General features: G+C 38.3%; 2 protein-coding genes across 15 annotated transcripts in view; one reads left to right on the forward strand and one right to left on the reverse strand.

Annotated features, from left to right (window-relative positions):
• Positions 1–5,689, reverse strand: part of RMI1 (RecQ mediated genome instability 1) — a 26,430-nt gene extending 20,741 nt beyond the window's left edge. For 2 of the 5 annotated variants that reach the window (XM_069105108.1, XM_069105099.1), the window contains exon 1: positions 5,576–5,689. The gene's annotated coding sequence lies outside the window, so the exon portion shown is untranslated. Of the gene's footprint in view, positions 1–2,004; positions 2,212–4,238; positions 4,599–5,575 lie in introns of those variants that run through there. The other 3 variants (XM_069105100.1, XM_069105101.1, XM_069105097.1) reach the window with 3 other exon arrangements.
• HNRNPK (heterogeneous nuclear ribonucleoprotein K) lies at positions 4,667–18,613 on the forward strand. Of its 10 annotated transcripts, none has more exons than XM_069105130.1 (17): positions 4,667–4,800; positions 7,251–7,329; positions 7,436–7,519; positions 8,178–8,275; positions 8,831–8,887; positions 10,370–10,413; positions 11,302–11,374; positions 11,925–11,996; positions 12,502–12,615; positions 12,994–13,122; positions 14,008–14,315; positions 14,428–14,482; positions 14,992–15,096; positions 15,492–15,507; positions 15,583–15,665; positions 16,439–16,608; positions 17,360–18,613. In XM_069105130.1, exons 3-17 carry the CDS (start codon positions 7,462–7,464, stop codon positions 17,391–17,393), a joined length of 1,416 nt encoding a protein of 471 aa, XP_068961231.1. In that variant the 5' UTR covers positions 4,667–4,800; positions 7,251–7,329; positions 7,436–7,461; the 3' UTR covers positions 17,394–18,613. The 10 variants fall into 10 exon arrangements, with proteins under 10 accessions (XP_068961231.1, XP_068961223.1, XP_068961259.1 ...); XM_069105141.1 differs by lacking the exon at positions 4,667–4,800 and adding an exon at positions 5,039–5,175; XM_069105122.1 differs by lacking the exon at positions 7,251–7,329.
• Positions 18,614–18,981: the final 368 nt, after the last annotated feature.

Consider the following 18,981-nt stretch of genomic DNA (forward strand, 5'->3'; position numbering starts at 1 on the left):
TGTGTGAGTGAATGTGTGTGTGTGTGTGTGTGTGTGTGTGTGTGTGTGTGTGTGTATTTTGCACCAATAGAATTTAAGCTCTTTGGGCGCTGAGATTTTCATTTTTTTCTTTGTATTCCCAGCACCTACCACAATGACTGGCACATAACAGAAACTTAATAAATGTTTGATTACAATGAACATCAATTAACATACTATGCTGTAATACCTGGACTAGATCATAAGAGTCTGAGATAAATGAGTCTATCTGTCACATAAAAAAATGGCCCAGATAGGCATTTTTGGTTCTGTTGTATTCTCTCTCATCAGTAGTCACTCTTACTATGTGACAGCATCACAGTATGCACATTATGATTGCATCAAGTAACACTTCTAACCTGCTATATATACAGGATGACTCAAGTAAGTATATTGTTAGAATTTCTGTAATATGAGTAAACAGATAAATGAAAATCCCTCTTATAAGTATATAAACTTTAAAGCAATTATTTTGGCTTCTTGTAGGTTTCCTTCGTTTCAGATTCTCAGCTATGTTCCAAGTAGCTAAAGCTGCTGTACAGTGACAATGTAGTTGTCAATGGTCAACTAGGAGCTGCTTAACATCATAAAAACCATAAGGCTAAACATAAATTTTTTTTAGCCTAGTACCATTAACACAATGGGTCAATGATTCCAAATTATAAAGTTATCAAAACAACTTACTACCTAAGAAATATTTTTCCTATAAATTCTATTTCTTTGTTTTCTTCCAATCAGTTTTCAGGGTTCCTGCCCAAACCAATCATTTCAATCTATTTCTATCACAGAAAAATCCCACAACCATGTGCAATTATTTGTCAGTCATCAATTCACTCAAGGTCCAAAGCAATGAACTGATCATAACAGATGGAGTTCACTGTATTATTAACGAATTCCTTGAGTAAGCAATGATGCACAGCTTTGGGAATAAATACTTGAACTTAAAAGATGAGGAATGAGGAAGAAAGGCAAAAGCCTCTTGAGGTAAAGAATAAATGAAAGAATGAAAATAATCCTAGGAAAGAGGCAAGAACACCAGAGAAAAATTAGTTCCTATTTACACAGCTAGTTATTAACCTTTCCCATATTCTTGTTACTTCCTTTTCCCTGCTTTACAGACCTAGGTAGTGCAGCAGGTAGAATCATCTTTTTAAAAATACAGTGAAAATGTTATTCCAGAAAATACAGTCACAGTATTTCAGAATTGGAAAGTAACTTCCTGATCATGTTGTATAAGCCCCTCAGTCCTTTTGTACCAAAGGAACTGAGGTGTCAGAGAACTGAAGTGATTTGCCCACAGGCCAGAGAGCTAATTATTGGCAAGAAAAGGAAAAATCTACTATATCTTTTTTATGTAGTAGGGATGGGTAAAGGAGAAGAGGAATTAAGGGCAAAAAAGTAGATACCTTGAAATTAATATTCAAAGTCTAATTTCTTCCTTTTTAAAATCTACCAAATTATGTTTAGCATTTATTTTTATTAAAAGACCCTTGTTAAATCGTTTCACTTCTCTGGGTCTCAGTTTTCTCAACTGAAAAATGAAGCAAAAGGACTCATTTTGTAGTTAAATCATGCAGGCAAATCAATGTGCTCTTTCCAAACTATAAAATGGAGTCAATATTACAATAGAGGCAGAATTCAAATTCAGGTCTTTCCTATCTTTTTCTACTATATCTGTCTACCTCTCACCTATTTATGATATTCTGAGGAATAAAATCATGTTTTTAAAATGCCATAGAATTTGTGAGCTGAAAGAGAACTTTGTGGCCAATTAGTACAACCCCATTATCAAACAAATGAAAAAAACTGAGGCCTAGAAAAGTTGAAGTGAGCCCCTGGCAGCAATATCCACCTTTACTAAGCATCTACTGTATCCATTCCACCAGAAGAAACATGCCTAAAGGGCTAATGTCCTGAGTAATAATCTGTATCAAACATTAAGCAAGTACTCAGATAGCCTCCTTTAAGGCCACATTTAAATTTTACCTTGCTAAAAAAGATCCTGTACTTGAGGCCACAGACAGAATCTTAAGTCTCACAGTCTCCCCATATCTGGAATGACTTTTAATCCATAGCAAATGACAAATATTTAATCATATAATTTTCCACTTCCTCATGGCATTTTGATGCTTCACAAAATCCTTTGTGTGCCATGGTTTCCTTTATTTCTCCTTTGTCACATTTTTTTACTAGCTAGGTAAAAGACAGAGGTAATGGAGACTGAGAATGTGGTTAGTATTTGGCATGCATTTCCAAATAAATCACACACACACAAAAAAAACAACTTCAATTGCAGAGTACAAATGAAATCTGCAAAAGTTCTGCACCACTCTTGGAATAACATCTATATTTATATAGTGGCTTTAGTCTTACAAAGGATTTGATCCATTAAGATCTTGTAATGTATATTTTGTTTCCCCCACTTTACAAATTAGGAAATTTAGGTTCAGAGGAGCTAAAAGACATGCCTGTGGTAACACAGCTGACCAGTGCTCATGGCTGAAATTCAAACTAAGGTCTTCTCATTCCAAGTCCAGGATTTACTACAAAAGATGTTCTACTCTTGGTGAAACTGGCACATCAGCTTTATTATTTTTAACAACCCACATTGATGTATACAGTAGAATCACAGATTGTAGGAACTGGAAGGGACCCAGGAGGTCATGCCTTAAAGGTTTACAAAATGCTTTTCTCACAACAATCCTTCGAGTTAAGGAAACTAAATATTCTCATTTTACAAAGGGAAAATAAGGACTTCGAGAACTTAAGTGCCTTGCTAAGTACCAATAGCTCATAAACACATGCTAAGTCCAATATCCAAATCTTCCAATTCTGGTTCCAAGGCTCTCTTTGCTAGACCACCTATGTAAAGGATGGAATTAAGTCTATAGACATACTTATGTCTGGAGGTCATGGAGACAACCAGTTAGATATCTAGAAGTGAAACCAGGCAGGGATGAAAATAAGAGGGAAAAGCAACACTATGAATTGGGAATTTCAGATTTATCACATTAAGTTTAAAACTTTGTTTACAAAACAAATACAAAACTGAACCTCCGTCATTTTAGGTGCACATAAGAGGTTTTTGCCCAGAGTTCCAAGCGGTGCTTCCCACTTAAAACTCTTGGAAATGCTCTGTTCAAGAAATTAAACTGTGGATTCCTGACAGTTGCCTATTTTTTTTTAAGTTGGGAGGTTTAATCACTCTGTGCTTTTATGTTCTAGTGAAGAATATTTAAAAGGCTGAACTGTCATGTGGATTATCCAGCACATTACCGTGACTAGAAACATAAATAATATTTGGTTAGCATGTTCTTATAAAATCCTAAGCTATCCAATTACATTTGAAGTGACATTTGTTGAGAAAAATACTTGCCACGCACACACAAGATTCAAGATAGAATTTGGGCACTACAGCAAGATAACTGTAGTCCAAAAAATTCTGTTAAAAATAATAATTATAAAGTCCAGGTAGGAAGCTCAGTAAAATCATTCTCCCAAGGTCGCCAGATGCCTCAGGAAACGAGAACAAAGGTGTCTAACTGCATCTTAAGTGCCAATGTTTTAAAATGGAACAGAATGGTGAAGAAGCACTCCAACATTAAAACACTGAAATTCCCTACAAGGAATGGTGACGAAGAGGCCAGGTTTCCCGGGGTTTTCTGTGGCTTTAGCTAAGGTACTAGGGCTCATCTCATTCTTTAGGGCAGGAGGTTCTGAGTTGGGGGCCCGTCCATAGATTTCTGAAGATCTGTGAACTTGGATGTGAAAAAATGACATTTATTTTCACTACCCTGATTCCCTTTGTGATCGTATTTTATGTATTTATTTAAAACGCTATCTAGGGAATGGACCCAGCAGGCCTCAAACAAGGCCGAGCTGCAGAAGGGAAGGAGGCTTCCTCTAACTTCCAGCCTTAATGAACAGCTACCCCCCACTCCCCGAGGCCCGCCCGGCCCGGGGGATGCACGCCACGAGGGAGATGCCCGCATTTTCAGGGTCACTCCGAGCTCCAATCAGCAGCTTTTTCCAAGCCTCAGGCAGCTTCCTCTCCAGCCTGGGCGAAGCGAGGGCAGAGTCGGGCACACCCCTCGGCCTCTCCCCAAAGCTGGCCCTCGATCTCGGCGCGCCTGGGCCCCGGGACCCACCCACCCCACTCCGCCCAGGGCCCGGGAGAGCAGGGTGGACGGGCAGTGCGGGCCCGCCGCGCGCACACTTACCCTCCGCCACTGCGCAACTCGAGGCCCCTGCTGGGCAGGGAGGGGGGGAGAGCGGAGCAGAGCCTCGGCCTCGGCCCCGCCGTCCCGCCCACCCGTCGCGCTGCCCCAGGCCCCGGGGCGGCAGCTCGGTTTACGTCTCCCAGCCGTACCGAACCACAGCACTAGCCGCCGCCCCACGCGCCCTAACCCTTTTTTTCTCTCCCCATTTCGCGCCCTATTAGTCTCGCGGTCCGCCGCACTCGGGAGCGAGCAAACGAACGAGCACGCGTGCACCCGGTTTCTCCTCCCCTCCCCCAGGCTGTAACTCCCCCAAATTGCAAGCTCACGCGGCAGGGGCGCCCCTCCCCCCACACCCAGTTCCTTTGCCACCCCCGCGCGCGAGCTAGCGAGCGAGAGATCCTTTAGATCTCGCGAGATGCCGGCCAGACTGAGCTAGTGTATGAGAGCGAGAGAAGGAGGAGGGCGCTCGAGGCGACAGCACTGCAGACGCCATTATCCTCTGTGTTTCTCTACGGCATCAACCTCTGTCGGCTTGGCGTTTCTCTTGCTCTTAAACCGACAGGTAATGGGAGTTACTGGGGGCTCTGCATCGTGGGTTCGGATAAGGCACTGATGCCCCTGAAGCCTTTCAGCGGCCTTTCTAACTGGGGATTTTGAGGGCCAGAGAGGCCTCTCAGCCCGAAGGGAGGCGCCGGCGGAAGGCGGGGCTGCCGCCTCCTCCTGCGTTGGGATTGACAGCGCCCTGGGCCAATCACGTCGCCCTCGCGCCACCGCTAAAGGCTGAGTAGCCAATGAGGGATGGCGGTGGAGGGAAGGGAGGTAGAAGAAGGGGGAGCGCAGGCAGTGGGGGAGGGGAGTGAGGGGCCTGCGCTCGCTCTCTGTTTAGCTCGGACGGACTGGGGCAGCGGCGGCGTAGACGAGAAGGCGGCCTCGTGCGGTAAGGACATGGGCTTGGTAAAGCGTCGCGAGGGGACTAGGGCCAGGGTCGGAGACTATTTCTTCCCGCATCTTGCGAAGGTCGCCTTCAGGGTGTCTCCGCATGCCCGGGGGTTGGCAAACCTCTTTCTAGAGAACGTTGCCTTGTGTTCCCCTCCCCCCAACCTCCGCCATTTCCCTGATCCCGCGCCCATACTAGGCACCTAATACTCATTTTTTTCCCGGGAAATTATGGAACAGTCTCCAAAATGATAAGATGGAGCACTCCACAGTTATTGGGGCCTGTTCGGCGGGGGTTGCAGGAGGGTGGCAAAGAGGGGGCGGGATCCTGCGAGGGTTGGAAGGAGACCCAGAATCATTGGTTCTCTTGGCGAGATTAGCGCCTTTGTGTGGGTGCTTACCGCGTTTTTGTCTCACCGGAGCTGGCGGTGCGGGGGGTGGGGGGCGTAAGATTACAATAACTGTTAGATGGTAGCTCCGCTGCTTTGTCTCTCCCGCTGTGGCGGGAGGGGGGGCGAATGGGGGTGGGGGGGGAAATGGGGGGGGGGAGGGGGTCCCCCTGACCGCGTGGGGGGGGGGAGGGGCCTCCGCCTAGTAGCACGTAGGCGCCATTACAGGGGCCGCCATTTCCCGTCGGATTCTGGTGAGGAAAGAGGCGCTGCGTTTCTAATACGTCCTTTCGCCCCTTTTTCAATGACTGATTCTTGGGTAATGGCGCCACCGTTGTACCGGTCGGCTTTTGGAGAAGAATAGAAATCTTTGATAGGGGACTGGCGAACCAGTCGAAATTTCGAAAGCCGAAATTTCGGGGTGTTTTCGACAAAGAGAAAGGCAGCGGGCGGCTTTACATATATGTACGAAGCTCGACAAATTAGATGTTCTTTTCTACTCAATTTTAGGCCGGTTTCTTAAATGCAGGGAAGGAATGTTTGTAGAGAAAATTGCTACAAGAAAATGGAGTTATTAAGGCTGGTGTATTTTTAACCCTGTACCAGACCAATTGGCCACCACTAGACTCAACGGGCCACGTGTAGGCCTTTCTGCCAGTCAGAATAGAGGGCGTCTCCTGCTGTCTTTTCTGTGGTCTCCTCTCTTTGTAGGGGTTAGACTGCCAGAAAAATCTCCCTCAACCTCGGCGTGAGATGCAGTTAAAAAAGCTCCCGTGGAATTAAAGTTTGAATGCTTGAGTTAATCTTAGTTTTAGTAGGTTATGGTTAGGTTATATGAAGTATTGTAGCCCAGAGGAAACCAGCCAAGGATGCTCACCATGCATTCTTTGCCATTGTGTTATCTTTATCTTGGACCATTATGCCTGATTCAGATTGTTAGTGTTAAAAAATGACAACACATTTGCCTTGTTTCTGCTTTGTCTTAGTCTAGTGATGCTGTTACTAGGGAGGAGAAGAGGGAATATAATACAATAGAAACCTGTTTTTTAGTAGATCCTGCACCAAGTTAACATATCCACCAGAAGTTTGACCTGGTTTTATGTCCTTGTTGGATAAATTGGAATCAAGATACAAGTATTAGCATTCTATTTACTGCTTTAAAATTTTTCTTTAATATCTTTAAGTTCTCACATTTTTTCATGTGATTAAGGAGATGTAATACTAAAACAGTTCAAAAGTACTGGGGTCTGAATGGGGTTTATCAAGACTTCTTATTTGGAGCTAAAGTGGGGTCCTTTACATTATAAACTATCAAGATGGAAGAATTGGTATCAGTGTTCCACACTGAAAAGGTTCTTGTACAAATAGCTAATTGTAACTTAATTTTATTTTGTATCTATCAAAAGAAGTGATCTGAAATACTGTGCCCATTTAACAGTAAAAAGAAATGCCATTTTCCTTGAAGATTAGCATCAAAATATTTAGATGATGGAATGTGAAATATCCATCAACTTGGAATTACCATTATGGTTTTCTTTTTTAGAATATGTTTAAAGTCCTAGCTGTACCCTGGGCATAAAAAAATAAAATTATAGAAATAGGAAGGTTGAGATTCAATTAAAATTTGACGTCAGAATTAGTATTCAGTAATAGAAAAATCAAAACTGATTTATGTTGGTTTTTATAGGCTACTGCAGCACTAGGGTGTCAGTTGTTGATCCCGCCCAGAACACTTCAGTTCTGCCCTGCAAGGATATATAATACTGGTACGTTCTAGAAGCAGAGTCATTTCTTTGCTTGCTCAGTTTAGCAAGATATACACAGCTTACTTTCCAGTGAACCAAATGTACTAGCTTGTTCACTCTTTGACAGATTGTCTACCCATTTAATCTGAGAAAATGGAGACTGAGCAGCCAGAAGAAACCTTCCCCAATACTGAAACCAATGGTGAATTTGGTGAGTAAATTTGGTATTTATTTCCCAGTTACATAGGTAGTACAAATGTGGTTTGGATTTTTAAATGGAAGCGTTATAGAAACTTCAATATGATTTTCAGTGTCATTATTGGAAGCACCTATGTTATGTCCCTGTTACTTTTAGTTACATTTTGTGGCCCTTTGGGTGCCTTTTTTTTACATATAATTTTCTTTGGCTAATGGAAAACTTAAATCACTTTATGCTGCTCTAACAAAAATGCTGGCTTCTTGCAGCCTTTTCCAACAAATATATTCTGTAAAAAAAAGGGGGGGGTAGAAAATTTTAACATCTACATGTTAAGGCTTTTGATTTTAAAGATCTGGTTCAGGATATTTTGTCACATGCATACTGTGCCTGATACTAGACTTTATGAGAAAAACATTTGATCTGAACCAGACTTCAGAAAAGAATGTAACAGTGGTTGTAGCCTTTTGGTGGTAACACTTGCAGTTAGCAACGAACATTTCATCCGGAATAGGAGTTACCTTCTACATTTTATAAATTTCAGCTTCAATATTATTCTAAATTGTAAAATTGTCTGTAATTCTCCAAGTGAAGCAGAGTTGAGGAAAGGATGACAGTGTTAAATAAGAGCATAACTAGATGTTCTTTTTAATTCAAAACACCTCATTTTTAGGTAAGCGCCCTGCTGAAGATATGGAGGAAGAGCAGGCCTTTAAAAGATCTAGAAACACTGACGAGATGGTTGAACTGCGCATTTTGCTTCAAAGCAAGGTATGAGTTGAATTAAAAATTGTGTAAAATATTAGCAACATAGTTGTCAAAATGAAACATTTTAAATTTTTATTTAGTTATATTACATGAAAGCAAATTTTTTCACTTAGATAAGAGGTTGGGTTCAGAGGTAATAAGACTGCTTTATTTTTGGCGATTATAAGCTTTTAGTATGTTTCCCTGAAATTGGGGGGGAATTAGCAGGAGCAGAAATTACCTTCTTGAATTCTATACATACAGGTATCAGTTACTAAGATTATTCTCAAAGTTACATTGACATCTTTACAAAGGAAATGAGAAATAATTTTTGTTCCTGCATTTATTGGGAAACGTGGTGTCATTTTAAAGATAAAAGCACAAATTGTGAGGCTTGAAAAAATGGCATTTGTGTGTACTTAATTTTATTTCTACAGTATGCTTGAATAGCTGATTTTTGAAGACAGTGAAAATCTTACCAACCTAATTTTTTTAATGAACCTATTAAAAGAGCTTCAGATTGAGTGTTTTTGAACTGCAGATCTAGACTAATATCTTCATTTATTTTTTTTTTTCTAGAATGCTGGAGCAGTGATTGGGAAAGGAGGCAAAAATATTAAAGCACTTCGTACAGACGTAAGTATTCAAGACTTCAAACTACTATTCGGTCAGCTTCTGTTTATGTGTTGCTAGAAAATTTTAAATTTCTATCAGACTTCATTTAATAGTCTAGGTACAAGCCATTTGTAATGATTTTTTATATAAAAGACTTCCAGTTTTGCCATTCCTGTTACAATTGAAACCCAGATTGAGTCGTGTGGGAGGAGGTTTATATCAAAACCTCTTTGCTTTCTAACAGGATTCCACTAAATTATACACTTCAAGCAAGATAACATCTTAATTAGAAATATCGACAAATCTTAAAAACCCTTAATTGCACCATTTCCCATATGTGTGAATCAATTACAGTATTATTGAAAACCATTGCAGGTGGCTGATTTAACCCAATGATTTTTTTTAATTTCTTTGATAAAACTGTCCATCTGTTCTTTAACAGCTTGCACATGAAGCACAAAAACATTAATGTTAAGGCGATTGCATGATTTAAATATGGATATAGGTTAGTGTAGGAACTTTATTCTAAAATTGGGAAGCAGTTTGTCAATGGCTATGACTTTCATGTTCAAATTTTATAGTGGGTTGACTCTTGTGATTAGACACATTTGATATGGCATCTCCCAGAAGTGTGTATTTATAGGACTTGACTACACCAAAGCGCCTAAATTATTTCTTATAGTCTACGCCCTTATATTTTAACATCTTGCTAAAATTAAGGCAATTATGACTTTGTGTTGAACACTTATCTGACAGTATTTCGTTTCTCTTTCGGTCGCAGATCTTTGTATGTTCCTCTTGATTACTGTAAACTGAACTTGAAAAATTGTTTTTAAAGTTTTCAAACTTGCCTATTAGGACCCAGAAATAAGCTTTAAACATCCAAAAACCAAACTTTTTAATAGCCAGGATTTTTGGTGGTGTGGAGTTTTTGTTTTACTTTTTTTCCTTAAATAAACATCTCTCCTCTTAATCCAGATGTTGTATATCATTATCTGGGTTATTAATTTCCCCGTTTCCTAAAGACTTCAATAAAACAAGTCATGACAGGTTTTGTGTCTACCCTCATGAGCCAGCCTGCTACTGAAACAACGTTTGTAAAAAATAATTAGTTAGAACCATCATTTTAAGGTCCTTAAATGTTAAGGCACAGTCAGATATAGAGCAGTCCATTATTGTGTTAGTCTTCAGAACAACTTAAGCTTGTTTCATTAATTGAGAGTAATGAGTATAGTTTGTATTAAATTAAAATTTATTGCTTTTCCCCCTTTTCCCTCTCCTTGTTTTTTTGGCCATATATCTCCGTTGCCCATGTACTGGATCGACTTACCCCTGCGTTGCCCACCATGACGTTGGCCCATCCGCCCCTGAACGCCCATGTGAAAACCCTGGTTGGCTATACCCAAAAATGTGCTCGTTGCCAAACGGGTACCATACTTGACAACTTCTGATTGAATGCCCATGCCCAATGCCAACATCCACGAACGCCAATGACCAATGCAGTACAATGCCAGTGTTTCAGTCCCAGACAGCAGTGGCCCCGAGCGGTATGTCCCAACAGTTTATGCCTCACTGCCTGATTAGAAAGAGAGAAATGTATTTTATTACCTGCCTTTTATATAATTAAATAGTATCCCCTTTAGACGGTGTATTGTTTTTCAAGTTTCTGTCTTATTTTCCCCATTAAGTCTTTTTGTCACTGAACTTTTACCGTGAGTTGCCCACCCAAACGATCCACTAATTTTATTTCGATGGAAGGAGCACAGCTTCAAGTGTTGCATATTTGCTGCATTGTAAATCAAATTGTTTCAAATAGTCTTTCGCTCTCTGTCTTTGTGGCCCACCTTGCTTCCCAACATTGCCTGTTCATAATTTTTTCTGATGAAACGCTAACTCTGGTTCACTTTACTTCACTTCTCATTTGTGTTGTCTTTGTTTTGTCTTGCATTTGTATTTGTTTTCTTGCAGAGCCCATTAGTAATCTAATTTCTAACTGGTCTCATAACTTTATTCCAAATATAATGTTCACCACTTGCATATAGTCCCTCTCCCCCACTTCTATGAGAAGGTGTGCCAATTTTTCCAATGTAATAGTTGAGGGTATCCTTAAATTAGTGGTGGCGGGGGAACATATTCACTTCAGCTTCAGTTCTGGTCAATTTGTTGCCCACTTAATCTGAGCCCTTCCAAAAGTTCATACTCTTCTCTAGTCTGTCTCTCTCTTCTCTTTCTCTCTCTTTCTGCAAGACCTTATCATGTCTGTTTTGGGCGTAAAACAATGCATGTGAAAAGTCTGTAAATAAACTGCTTTAAATGGGGAATATTAAATAATCATGTGTTACTTTTCTGTGAAGTTTGCCTTTCTGTGATGAAGACAAAACTCATTTTTCTTTTCCACCTTTTTTGTACTCTCTGGTATTTGTGATGTTTGACAGCATATTGAGTATCAGTGCAGATATTGAAACAATTGGAGAAATTCTGAAGAAAATCATCCCTACCTTGGAAGAGGTAGGCTCATGTTTATTCACTTGTATATTTGGAATGGAAGGGGGATTATTAGTTTAAACAGGTATCCCTGAGCCAGTGGGGTGACATAACAGAATAGTATATTAGTATTTTGGGTGCAGTAGTTTATGTTATGATTGCCCAGGCTGCTGCATAATGTGCGGCACTACTATGATCATTGTTAGGAAATGAAGATTGGTGACTTCTGGAATGTCATTTTGGACATTCTTATTGTCAGTGTCCCCTATTATTACTACAATTAAATAATATGTACAGGCTTCTTAGAATACAGTTTGTTTTAGATGTGAAAACTTGGGTTTCAGTTAGCCAGAATTGGGGGTGTTTGAGAGGGTAATCTTTATTGCAAGCTCTTACATTTTCTGAGTGTCTAGAAGTATGAGGAAGTATTGTTAAAATAGTTGTTAGACAAAGAGAAGATTGTCTAGATGATATATTTTTAGGTTAAAATGTTGTAGTAGCTTTACCAATATATGCGACAATAGCCTGATCACATTAGACACTTAACCTATTACTCTTATTTTTCTACTTTCAGGGCCTGCAGTTGCCATCACCCACTGCAACCAGCCAGCTCCCGCTCGAATCTGATGCTGTGGAATGCTTAAATGTATGTCATAGTGCCATTGAACCCCCACTGAAGTATGGAGCCTGGCCCATAGGATCAATTTCATTTTAACATAGTGTACTTTTCCCGTCTCTAGAGAAAATGCTTGAAAATAAGATATATGAATGGTCTTACAACTCACTGTTGACCCTGCTCCATGCTGCAGTGGGAATTAACTACATTTGCAAAGTGCTTTGCAGTCATTTATATTATGGTGTTATTTGAATGTTGTTAATAATTTCTGTGGTAACAGCGACATGCTAAATGGCTGCAGTGTGGGTATGGTGTTGCAGGACCTGAAAAAAAAAATAGTTTTTTAAGGTGGTGCAGAATGTCCTTTTTGGGCCTGGCTATTGAGGATAATAAGCACATAACTGGTAAAGTTATTGAAATATAACTTCAGGTTGTTCACTGCAACAGTATATTGTGATTATGCTTATAAAAGATGGATGTGTTTGGGGGATTTTTTTTGGTTTTGCACTAAAGTTTTATAAATCTCCATCTGCAGTACCAGCACTATAAAGGAAGCGACTTTGACTGCGAGTTAAGACTGTTGATTCACCAGAGTCTGGCAGGAGGAATTATTGGGGTCAAAGGTGCTAAAATCAAAGAACTTCGAGAGGTAAAGGCACCTTTTTTTCCTCCTACCTTACTCCTTACCAAAGAGGAAAAATTTTAGTACTATTTAGAAAATCTTTTTTTGTGTATAATTTCACATGTCATAGAAGTGCAATTTTTCTTTTCTTTCTCTAGATCCCCATTATTTCCATCTGATCTGATATTTGGGCCAATATGGTCAATTATTTTAAAATCAACATTGCTTGTGTGTTCAGGCTTTCACACCATACATAATAGCACTAAGTCCCTAGTTATAGTAGTCCTATGAACAAGCCCTCAGTGTTAGACATGTTTACCATATCAAGAACTAGTAATCTGTTAAGTTAATTGACTTAAACATCTTAATAAAAGTATGCTTGACTTTTCTAATCTTCTCTTACAGAATACTCAGACAACTATCAAGCTTTTCCAGGAATGCTGTCCTCATTCCACGGATAGAGTTGTTCTTATTGGAGGAAAGCCTGATAGGGTTGTGGAGTGCATAAAGATCATACTGGATCTTATATCTGAGGTGAAAACACTGTTTTAATTTGGAGAGTGCAGGGCTGGCTGGTTCATCAGTATCTGTAGACTTTTGGAGAAAATGGTTGATCTTCTCTTCTAATAGCTCTTCTGTGTCTCTTCACTAATAACTTCCTAATCAGGCAACTTGACTTTCCTTGAAGTTACTGAAGATTTCTTTTGTTGTTTGACTTGAGCCACCAGTTTACACTGGCTATTAGAGAAGAAAAATAGTGTCATAATGTTGCCCCTTTTTTTGTTACCCACAACAACCAATATAAACAAATGATATTGCTTAACTATTGTATAATAAGTTGTGGCTAGATTTACCCCGCTTTTGAGCATGTTTTTAAAAATTGGTTTAGGAAGAGTATATAATTGGGTAACATTTAAATACAGAGGAAAAGTGGAAACTGTTCACGTTAAAGGAAGTAGGGCAAAAATGAAATAGGCTATGATTTTGTTCTTTATATTTCTTATCCTTAGCACATTGTAGCTATTTAATATATGCTTGATTAATACTTAGTTGGTCCTTTTCTGAAATTCTGTGTGGATTTTTTTATCAAGATTATTCAAAGAAATAAGTTGCTGTTCTGAAGATTACTGGTTACCAAATAAATTTTGGTGTGATTTATCTTTGGCACCCTTTTTTATAGTATTATAATTTAGCAGACAATGGCGATTGGATATTTTAGATCTAGATTTTATTATGAAAATGACATGAAGTATTAAACTAGAAAATTTTTGAAGTAGAATCACATTGAAAAATGAAGTGTGCAAACATCTCAGGAAGTGTGAGCTCTTTGCCTTTAGGACATTAAGTAATAACGCAATTCTTGCTTTCATTTATGTGTGATATTACATAATAAGCTTTTTTTTTTCCTCCTTGGTTTAGTCTCCCATCAAAGGACGTGCACAGCCCTATGATCCCAATTTCTATGATGAAACCTATGACTATGGTGGTTTCACAATGATGTTTGATGATCGACGAGGACGCCCTGTGGGGTTTCCCATGAGGGGAAGAGGAGGCTTTGATAGAATGCCCCCAGGTCGTGGTGGGCGTCCAATGCCCCCATCTAGAAGAGATTATGATGACATGAGCCCTCGCAGAGGACCCCCACCACCTCCTCCTGGACGTGGTGGCAGGGGCGGTAGCAGAGCTCGAAATCTTCCTCTTCCTCCACCACCACCACCTAGAGGAGGGTAGGTTGTGTTTTGAGACCAGATAATGTCTAGTACATGAGGGATTGGGTTCCCACTTTTCTAACTTGTTATTTTTCTACAAAACTAAATGTAACATTTATTTTGCTTTCAGAGATCTTATGGCTTATGACAGAAGAGGAAGACCCGGTGACCGTTATGATGGCATGGTAGGAATTTTTACTTGTTACATAGTTATCCTTAGTGTATATCTAGTAACCTTGTAGCAATTTAAGCCAATTAGTAATTAATGTCCTAAGGAATAAACTTTTAAATTAATTTGGGGAAAACACTAGGTGGCACGTTGCTGTTAGGAGATTGAGGTGCTGTTGGAAATGTTGATACATTTAATATTCGGTCAAGATTAGAGAAACAAATTTTCTCATATCCTAGTGCCAAAATGCACTACCAGAGCTCCATGTACATTCGTCTGAAGTGCAGCATTATGGTATCATCATCTCTTACACCAAAAGTAGCATTAACTACTTTTTCTGCTTACCCATACCTAGAATTCGTATCCTGTAGCATTCCTTCTCCACAAAGTCCATGTACTATATAATGGGAAAAGATTAGTGAATTACAAAGTGAACCATCACAGGCTGTGAGATTGTTAACATTTGAAAATGAAATGTTTCATCAATATAGTATATATTGAGACTGTCTGTTAACTGTGTAACAGGTTGGTTTTAGTGCTGATGAGACTTGGGACTCTGCAATAGATACATGGAGTCCTTCCGAATGGCAGATGGCTTATGAACCACAGGTTGAGTACCATGAGTTTACGGTATTACATTTTTTTTTAAGTCTTAAAACTTTATTTGAATCATAGATTGGTGTGGGTGCTTAGTGATTCTGATTTTAACTTAATTAACAAGGGGCGGGATTTCTGTTTCATAGAGAAATAAACATAATTGGGATCTTTGTTATTTTAGTAAACTTAGGGGATTAAATAAAGCTCTTAAGAGACATATATCTTGAAGGTGTAGAAATCCTTCTTTAAAAAAACTAATAATGCCTTATGGGGGGAGGAGGGAATGTTTATTTTTACAGAATAAAGACTTTGATTTCCTGGGTTGTTTAATCAAAAAATTGCATGCGCATTTAATTGTTTTTAAAATATGTTCATAAATATTTGTTTTATGGAATAATTTTTCACATTTCTCTTTCCACAATCTTTAGGGTGGTTCTGGATATGGTAAGTGTTTTTATGTTTCTTGAGTTTAAAAGTTTCCTGTTTCATAAAGAACTTGATGCTTATGATTTAAATTAGATTATTCCTATGCAGGGGGCCGTGGCTCATATGGTGATCTTGGTGGACCCATTATTACAACACAAGTAACTATTCCCAAAGATGTAAGTAATTCCAATATTAGTTACTCAATTTTTTTATAATATAGAACTTAAGAATAATTTAAGCAAAATTGGTTGAATGTTATTATGGTAACATGAAGCTAAAATTAAAAAACCCTAATTATTTTGAGACCAGTGGAAAAAAAGTTGTACTCCAAATTGTTGCCTTACAGGAAGTGTTAGCATTTTGCCTAATTTTTTTTTTTTTTTTTTTTTTTTTTTTTTTCATTTTTAATGTGCCAGTTGCCTAGAGGAGTTCTTTGCTCTTGAATTTGAAATTGGTAACTTATTTTCCTTGGAACTAATTCATTCTAGATCAGTTCTTTTAAAAATGAACTTGACTGATCATAAATTTAAAGAGGGGAAAACTCAGTTTTTCTGTCCAGAAAGTTCGATGTGATTTTCACTATCCTATTGAAACACAAATGAAATGCAGATTTGTCTATGGTAGAAGTGCTTAACCATTTTTTGTGTCATGGTCCCCTTTTGCTATCTGGTGAAGCATGGACTTCTTGAGAATGTTTTTAAATGCTGAAAATGGGATTGCCAAGGAAATCAGTTTATACGAAATTGTTAACAAGTTCATGGAACCAAATTCAGAATCCCTTCTATAAGACTTTATAATTGAATTGCTAATTAACAATTGAGCTGTTTGTACTCCTGGGTGGTAAAAGTTGTATAGTTAAAATTTTTAAGTTACTAAATAGAGTATAGGATTCTGACTAAAATGTGAATTGTGAACATATTTTGGTTACCAAAGTTTTTCTACTTTTCAGTTGGCTGGATCTATTATTGGCAAAGGTGGTCAGCGAATCAAACAAATACGTCATGAATCTGGAGCATCAATCAAAATTGATGAGCCTTTGGAAGGATCTGAGGATCGAATTATTACCATTACAGGAACACAGGACCAGATACAGAATGCACAGTATTTACTGCAAAACAGGTAGGTTGAAGTTAATCTTTAAGATATTCTAATTCACTTTAACATACTAGAACTTAAAGCTTTTTTTCCCTCAATTGATATTTCTTTTAGAAGCCAGGGTATCTCAAAATCTATTTTGGGGGACCTAACTTCTAAACATCCTGGTAGTTTGCTTTCATTTTCTTCTGCTTTCTTACTAAAATGAAGACACCCTCAATACTAATCTTGCTGGAAGAAGCCTTAACCAAGCAGTCCTCTCATTTCTCTGGTGAAAACTGCTGCAAAAACTACTTGTAATAAATTATATAGAGCCTGTAGAAAATATGGAAGATTTCATTGGATATTGACCTAGTTCTGTGTGGAAGACTAGTGATTTTGTTGTTTTTAGATAACTAAAACGACAACAAATCACAGTCTGCCATATGGCACAGGCCATGCCTCTACAGGACAAGTTGAAAACATTGGTGCTGTTAATGCAGCATTTCACACCTGGCATTTCTTTGTCTTTTCTGCCAAATATTAACAGCTTTTTAAAATTTCATTTTCTTAATCCTGCTATGCTGTCTGTTATTGTTAAGCATTTTTCTGCTGTTGGACTTTTAAGTCTTTAATTTTAATTGCTTATGTTTTCAAATTTAAATTACATTTAAACTTTAATTGACAAGTTTGTCATTTTAATTTAGCATTAAATTTATTGTCTTTTTTTTAATGTTGATGCAAGATGTTCTGTACAAAAATTCTAATTCGCATTTTTTTTTCTTTTCTTTTATAGTGTGAAGCAGTATGCAGATGTTGAAGGATTCTAATGCAAGATATTTTTTCTTTTTTATAGTGTGAAGCAGTATTCTGGAAAGTTTTTCTAAGACTAGTGAAGAACTGAAGGAGTCCTGCATCTTTTTTTTTTTATCTGCTTCTGTTTAAAAAGCCAACATTCCTCTGCTTCATAGGTGTTCTGCATTTGAGGTGTAGTGAAATCTTTGCTGTTCACCAGATGTAATGTTTTAGTTCCTTACAAACAGGGTGGGGGGGGAAGGGCGCGCAAAACTAACATTGAAATTTTGAAACAGCAGCAGAGAGAGTGAATTTTATTTTTGTTCATTGTTGGTGGTAAAAAAAAAAATAATAATAATTTTTTTCCCCTCCTGTAACTATTGTGAACACCTTGCTTTGTGGTCACTGTAATTTTTGGGGGGGGGGGTGGGACAGGGGAGAAAGAGTATCAATAGTCCACGTGTCCCTGGCATCCATTCAGAGCAGTGTGCAGAATGTAATGCTCTTTTGTAAGAAACGTTTTATGATTTTTAAAATAAATTTAGTGAACCTATTTTTGGTGGTCATTTTTTTTAAGACATTATATCTCAAGTGGATAAATCTTTCCCCCTAGACAAAAGCAGCACTAATTAAACACTAAGTTTGATTTTCAGCTCCTCTGTGGATATAGGCGTTATCTTCTTGGACACATAATAAGCAAATAGTCCTGGTGACAACTTGACTTGAAAGTCCATTGCTTGGGAAGGAATTGCATCACATTCATTCATGCAACAAGCTGGTTTTTGCAAATGCTTGCCCCTACTTGCAGCACAATTTTCTATATTAGTAATTGTGAAGAACAACCAAGCTGGGAGCAGTACCACAAAAATTGGTCTAGGTACACACCTGAAGCCTGATTTAGCAGCAAGTTTTACTAATCAGAATAATACTTGGTTATGAAAATGACTGAAGCTGAACAAATTCTGATTATTTTTAGATAATTCCTCACTTGTAGACTATAAAAACTGTCAACTTGCCTGGTGTCTACTAGTTAAACTTTGTAAAAATATATATATATACTTGTTTTTCCATTGTATGCAGATTTGAAAGAAAGATGTACCATTTCTCTGTTGTATGTTGGATTATGTAGGAAATGTTTGTGAACAATTTAAAAAGTGATAAAAAGTACCTGTGGATGTTTTGTGTAGTATCTTGGCATTTGTATTAATAGTTAAAAGTTCTAATTTCACTTCCAAATAAAAATAAACTCACACAATGCTGGATTTGATGTGCCCAGTTTGGAGAACGAGTGACATTGTTACTAAGTTTGAATCTTTATTTCTCTTAAGGAAATAGAATAAGATCATTTAATTTTGTGTGGAATTTTCAATGATTATACCAACTGCAGTTACTTCCATTTAGATAATTCACAGAGCAAATTTTTTATTTTGCACATGGTTTGAAATGCATTATAACAACTCTTTACCCAACAATCTGGTCCAAAATGGTTTTTTTATTGCACAAGATTAGAATTTTTTACATAGGTTACTTAAAAGTATACAGACCTTGCCCCAAATAGTTGAATTTAACCCAAGCTGAATCTTTTGCAGTAGTCAATAGATGATTACCATTTCAAGATGCAGC

The sequence above is a fragment of the Petaurus breviceps genome, unplaced genomic scaffold (assembly GCF_028583685.1).
Source record: "Petaurus breviceps papuanus isolate PSGF00001 unplaced genomic scaffold, PetGlider_PUasm1.0 138, whole genome shotgun sequence".
Taxonomy (NCBI): domain Eukaryota; kingdom Metazoa; phylum Chordata; class Mammalia; order Diprotodontia; family Petauridae; genus Petaurus; species Petaurus breviceps.

What these genes read in the sequence shown, in the direction of transcription:
- HNRNPK (XM_069105130.1), top strand. Translation starts at nt 7,462, where the DNA reads ATGGAGACTGAGCAGCCAGAAGAAACCTTCCCCAATACTGAAACCAAT. An exon ending in ATGCTGTGGAATGCTTAAAT is followed by an intron (nt 11,997 to 12,501) that starts GTATGTCATAGT and finishes CTCCATCTGCAG; the next exon opens with TACCAGCACTATAAAGGAAG. An exon ending in AAGTAACTATTCCCAAAGAT is followed by an intron (nt 15,666 to 16,438) that starts GTAAGTAATTCC and finishes TCTACTTTTCAG; the next exon opens with TTGGCTGGATCTATTATTGG.